This window comes from Sesamum indicum, linkage group LG8 (assembly GCF_000512975.1).
Source record: "Sesamum indicum cultivar Zhongzhi No. 13 linkage group LG8, S_indicum_v1.0, whole genome shotgun sequence".
In the NCBI taxonomy this organism is placed as follows: domain Eukaryota; kingdom Viridiplantae; phylum Streptophyta; class Magnoliopsida; order Lamiales; family Pedaliaceae; genus Sesamum; species Sesamum indicum.
In genome coordinates, this window is record NC_026152.1 from 9052706 (window position 1) to 9057587 (window position 4882).

A 4882-nucleotide genomic window follows, 5' to 3' on the forward strand; every position below is an offset into this window, starting at 1 on the left:
CTTCCTCCTCAAGAGTCGGGTAAAATAAAGGTTTTCCTTATAAATGTTGCACAGGCTATGCTTGAACATCTTTTAAACTTTTGCACGATTGTTTCCAGGATTGAAAATTCAGATCAAAGTGGTCCTTCTCGTTGTTTACCTTCCACCCCGACTCCAGGTAATTAAAATCGTTACAGGAACAATGTTTATAGGACTAATTAGAATCGAGAGCAACTCTCTTTCGTTTTTTTGGGGGCCTCTTTTTAAGCAGGCAATCCGAGATTTGCAAATGTTGAGATCCCATATTGGTGGATTTTCAGGTGGTTATAACCCGAAATGACATGAATTTGATATTGAATATGATAATGATGCTGAGGAGTTGCTGGTTGATATGGAATTCAAGGAAACTGATGATGAATGGGAGCGTGAGTTGAAACTGAGAACTATTGGTATATATTCAAAGAGGTATCTTGTGTATCAATCTCAGTTTGTTTTTATAGAAACTGAAATTTATCAAAGAAAAACTGGTGAGAGAATAAACATTGCACGACAATTATTGTATTAACATTGACAGAGTTGATGAGAGAAAGCGGCGGAAGGATTTCCTCATCGAGAGGGGTTTGCTGCATCCTAGTCCATTTAAGAGAGACTTAAGCAAAGAAGAGAGGCAGACATGCTGGCGTTATGACGTCTTCATGCGTTTGCATTCCAAGGAGGAACATGAAGAACTACTGAAATGTGTTATATCAGAACACAGGACTCTAAAAAGACTTCAAGAACTCGAGGAATGCTGCACCCAGGTCCACTAGCTTCCACTATCCCAAGAGAATGCCTCTGAAGAATATGCAATATTTTTTTCATCTTATCATGGGTTATTCAATGTGCATTTTTGTTCTCTTCTGAGAATGGATAATCAGGAAGCTAGCTGCTGGTTGTCGGTCAGTTGCTGAAGCTGATAGGTATATTGAACAGAAGAAGCAGCGGCTATCTGAAGATGGTGATCATCGGACGGAATTTCTCAGGAAGGTCCAAGAAACCCCTAAAATCCGACTTCACCAGTTTCTTCAGATTCATTTGGTACATAGTCGAGTACAACCTCTGCAGACCAAGCCACCTCATCAACTGATTTGTTTTCTGTGACAACTTCTATAGCAAATTTATTATCTGAACCTGTAAGCATCCAGTTCTGCTTGCTGCAATTTAAAGCAGCTGCAAACTGATTAACGAGTGCTGCACACTCAGAGAAACTCCATCAGCTTCCTATTATTCCATGAAAGTGCAAGTGAACATGCACTCTTATTTAACTGAAAATGAATATTCAGGGAGCACAAGGTGCTGGTCTTCTTTCATCTCAAGATACAAGTTCTCAAGCAGGTCCAAGCAGACAGGAAATTCTGAGTGTACCTGTTTCTTCAGGTACAACATCTGCATGCCTTGGAGCCGGTTCATCGTTGCAAACTGATCTTGGTTTGCTCTCAATTACTGCCTCTGATTTACTGTCTGAATCTGTAAGTATGCCAAAAAATTGGGTACTGGTGCGAAATTAGACTTTTTTTTGGGTGTAGTTGTGAAGGCTAACCTGTATAATGCATTTGTGTCGACAGGAGAAACAACTATGCCGTGGTATGGGATTAGCTCCAAACCATTCTCTTAAGATACAGGTGGACATAACAACACAAATTATGAGAGGCAATATCGCTAAGAAATCTGATGCTTTTTCCTTGTTTCCTGTGGAGCCAACCAAAACAGATAAAGTTTATGATGTGCTTGTGAAGAAGGGGATTGCTCCACTGTAATATTGCCAAAAGGCTAACATAAGCATATGCTTCTGGGTATGAAGCATTTGATGATGATGTTGAATGTACTTTAAAGGAAAAGAAAAACGAAAAACAGAATATCTTATTGATATTCTTTGTGGGCTGTAAGGAGAAATTTGTCCCTACCCCTATTGTAAGACAGTCATTCTTTTGGGAAGCTTGTAAAGGTCCACTGATACCCTGGGAACAAGTCAAATCTTGCAGTTGCATGTTGCCTTTGGAAAAGAATTATAGTAGTTGCAACAGTACTATGAGGTATGTTTCTGAGAGGGATGAGAGCGTCTTTGTATTCCCTTATTGAACTTAAACCTGAAAACTGAAAACTCAAAAACAAAAAAAATGAAAAAGATGATGGTGCCAAAAGCAGAAATATTGCATCCACAAAAACAAGAGGCACTTGTGTTTATATACACATATATATAGTAAGTTTATATAGCCAAAGTTCGACATGCTGGACGTGAGAGGGCAGCATTTCAGTATGCCATGGGCAAAACCTGTTTTTACTGTTGCTCTATTTTCACACTAAAACTATATTCAAAGAATCCCTTAGCCTTGCCGCACCCCCCAAACAAAAGAAGAAAGACGAAAATCAGTGAAGCTTTTCATTCGCCTATTTGCCTTATCTAGAATACTGTACTTTCCAGAAAACGTAAATATAAACTAATGCAGGCAGGAGATACAGAACCAAAATTTCTCCAGAGCAGTTGAACAATCTTCACAGTTTTTAGGCTGGCAGCCAAAGTATAATCCAGCATAGGCTTGCTGTAGCATCAGAAGCTGCCTATCAAGGACTTCTGCAATACATCACGTCATTGCATTTAATTATAAGTCGTTTCTTTAAATTAAGTTCCTGAACGCCTCTTGATGAACTTGATATCTGCCATTTATCATCTTCAGATACTTCAAGTTTTTGAGGATTGAGAACTTCACTATTCGACTGTGCCGAACTATTAGTCTCAGCTAAAACGGGGAGTGGCAGCAGTTGGGGCTCAGTGCTGAAAATTGAGGACAAGAAAGAGAGTATATCGGACTTTGCTTCGATATTGACCCATTTGTTGTCAATCCAATCTCTTGAAACTCTAATATTCTTCCTCGCAACAGTCAGGAACCTGTTCTCACCTGTCGTAAAATGATAACTGATCAAACCTCAGTAGTGAGGCATCTTTGACGATAGTTTCATTCCTGACTCTATATGGTTCTAACCAGCTGATAAGACCAGTTGAAACATTTACGATGGTGATCATTGTCGTTGTGCGAGATGAAGTTCCGCATTTCTATTTACATTCAGTCAATAAGAACGACAAGGGAAGAAAGAAGATTCTGATTTTCCTAGCTTAAATACTTACCGGGGAAGTAAACTTGAAGATTACTTTTTGTCAGCGTGTCGTATCCAAGGACAACACCTTCCCACCAGCCGTTGCACCACCACGCATCAACTGCAGCGCCAACCTCAAATATAATGTCGGAAGAATACTCACAAGGCCGAGGCCTAACTGTGAGGCGTTCCACACATCGCAGACCCAACCTATCAGGAGCTACCACTCTGTATGCTGGAACCCATTCCTATACAATTCACAGAAAGAGATTAACAGATGTATATATGTAGTGTATTTATCAAAATAAACAAAAATATAATCCCCAGTGGCTCGTCCAGTTACTGCTCTTGTTTAACATACAAGAAAGTCTGAACTTTATGCCAACTTAAGTAGGACTTCGACTTGAAATAGGAAGGAAAATAACATGTATATGCACCTCCAGCTTTCCAGGTCCATCAACTTCCAATACATCTTCAAATTGGACCTTTAGACGATTTTTTGATGAATGCAAGATCTTGCATCTGAACCAGCAGCCTTTCATGCCACTGTCTTGACAAAGAAGCTCAATATCTCCATTGAACTTGGAAATGACTTGACACTGTGGCTCAGGCACGACAAGCTTAGCAATAGGACGCCCGTTGCTGGATAGTTTGATATTCACTCTCTCATGAGTTGGTTCCCATTTTGTTACTCTATTGTTGGAGACTAAATTTGTGAGACCAGCACAACTCCTCTCAAGGGTCTGATCCAAATGGCAGCTTTTGATTCTTTTGGAAGCTTGCATTGCAGGTTCCTCAGGAGCAGAAACATCAACTTCTTGAGTTGGACTCTGTCCATTGTTGCTTCGCCCGGAAACTTGGCACTTGAGAGAGGAAGGATTGGCTGCTTAGAAAAGCCAGGTAAATCACTTAAAAAGAACTGAGGAGGACAATTTTCAAACATGCAACATGATCCAATAGCTCATCGTAAATAGGCATGGACCTTATGGTTCAATTGCACATTATTTCTGAAGGTTGCAACTAGGAGAAAGGCAAATGATCAAGTGCTAAAAAGGAAAAAACAACAAGAAAATGCTTGATTACTTCCAAGTCCCAAGCTGCACGCCAAAGAGACTGAAAATTTGAGAATTGAAATTTCTCCATTAGAAACCTTTTTCCATTGGCATTATGTCAGACTACCACATTTAAATACTTAACTACAATAAAATCTGATTCGAGAAAGTGCTACAAGAAAACTGGAATAGCTCCAGCTCTTGAGTATCTGACAAGATGAAAAACTATTATAGACATTGCTAAGGTTAACACTGCATTATTCCACTAAGCTTACCCTGCTTCTTCCCCCTTATTGTTCCTCTGAAAATTTAACTAGTGAGTTGACAAAAATAAACTTCTTCTCCAAAATCACACTGAACCTGATGGCCAATTGCCTATTGAAAACTCATTATTCAACATGAAGAGATGCAAATCATTAAATTCGTAAACTCAACCATTTTAATTCTACATGAGCAATACAGACTTGAGTTAGCGAAGATTGGACCGCCTCTTGAGACCACTGATTTGAGCCATTCAACAACATCTCGTCTTGCTCTCCACTTAGTTCCAGCATGAACTTCACTCGTGGATGCAAAAACACGTAAAAAGTCCTCCGAAATCACATATGCCATGTGATTAACACTCCTGTCTCTCCCCACCACAGCAAGAAGAGAACTCCCAGTGGTGTCCTTCAGTATATAATGAACAATGCGCCTTCCTTTTTCCTGTGAGATAACAC

General features: G+C 39.7%; 2 protein-coding genes and 1 pseudogene across 2 annotated transcripts; 2 read left to right on the forward strand and 1 right to left on the reverse strand.

Annotated features, from left to right (window-relative positions):
- The window catches only part of LOC105168610, a 2498-nt pseudogene extending 1379 nt beyond the window's left edge, over window positions 1-1119 (forward strand).
- Window positions 1235-1775, forward strand: LOC110012422 (transcriptional adapter ADA2b-like). The gene is made up of 2 exons (XM_020696020.1): window positions 1235-1487; window positions 1584-1775. Exons 1-2 carry the CDS (start codon window positions 1290-1292, stop codon window positions 1773-1775), a joined length of 390 nt encoding a protein of 129 aa, XP_020551679.1. The 5' UTR covers window positions 1235-1289.
- On the reverse strand, window positions 1922-4876 carry LOC105168044. Its single transcript, XM_011087958.2, has 4 exons — window positions 4628-4876; window positions 3549-3994; window positions 3143-3359; window positions 1922-2915 (listed from the first exon to the last, which is right to left on the reverse strand). The coding sequence occupies exons 1-4, from the start codon at window positions 4773-4775 to the stop codon at window positions 2581-2583; spliced, it is 1146 nt and encodes a 381-aa protein (XP_011086260.1). The 5' UTR covers window positions 4776-4876; the 3' UTR covers window positions 1922-2580.

What these genes read in the sequence shown, in the direction of transcription:
- LOC110012422 (XM_020696020.1), top strand. Translation starts at nt 1,290, where the DNA reads ATGAATATTCAGGGAGCACAAGGTGCTGGTCTTCTTTCATCTCAAGAT. An exon ending in CTGATTTACTGTCTGAATCT is followed by an intron (nt 1,488 to 1,583) that starts GTAAGTATGCCA and finishes TTGTGTCGACAG; the next exon opens with GAGAAACAACTATGCCGTGG.
- LOC105168044 (XM_011087958.2), bottom strand. Translation starts at nt 4,775, where the DNA reads ATGGCATATGTGATTTCGGAGGACTTTTTACGTGTTTTTGCATCCACG. An exon ending in ATGGACCTGGAAAGCTGGAG is followed by an intron (nt 3,360 to 3,548) that starts GTGCATATACAT and finishes TGAATTGTATAG; the next exon opens with GAATGGGTTCCAGCATACAG. An exon ending in TCTTCAAGTTTACTTCCCCG is followed by an intron (nt 2,916 to 3,142) that starts GTAAGTATTTAA and finishes ATTTTACGACAG; the next exon opens with GTGAGAACAGGTTCCTGACT.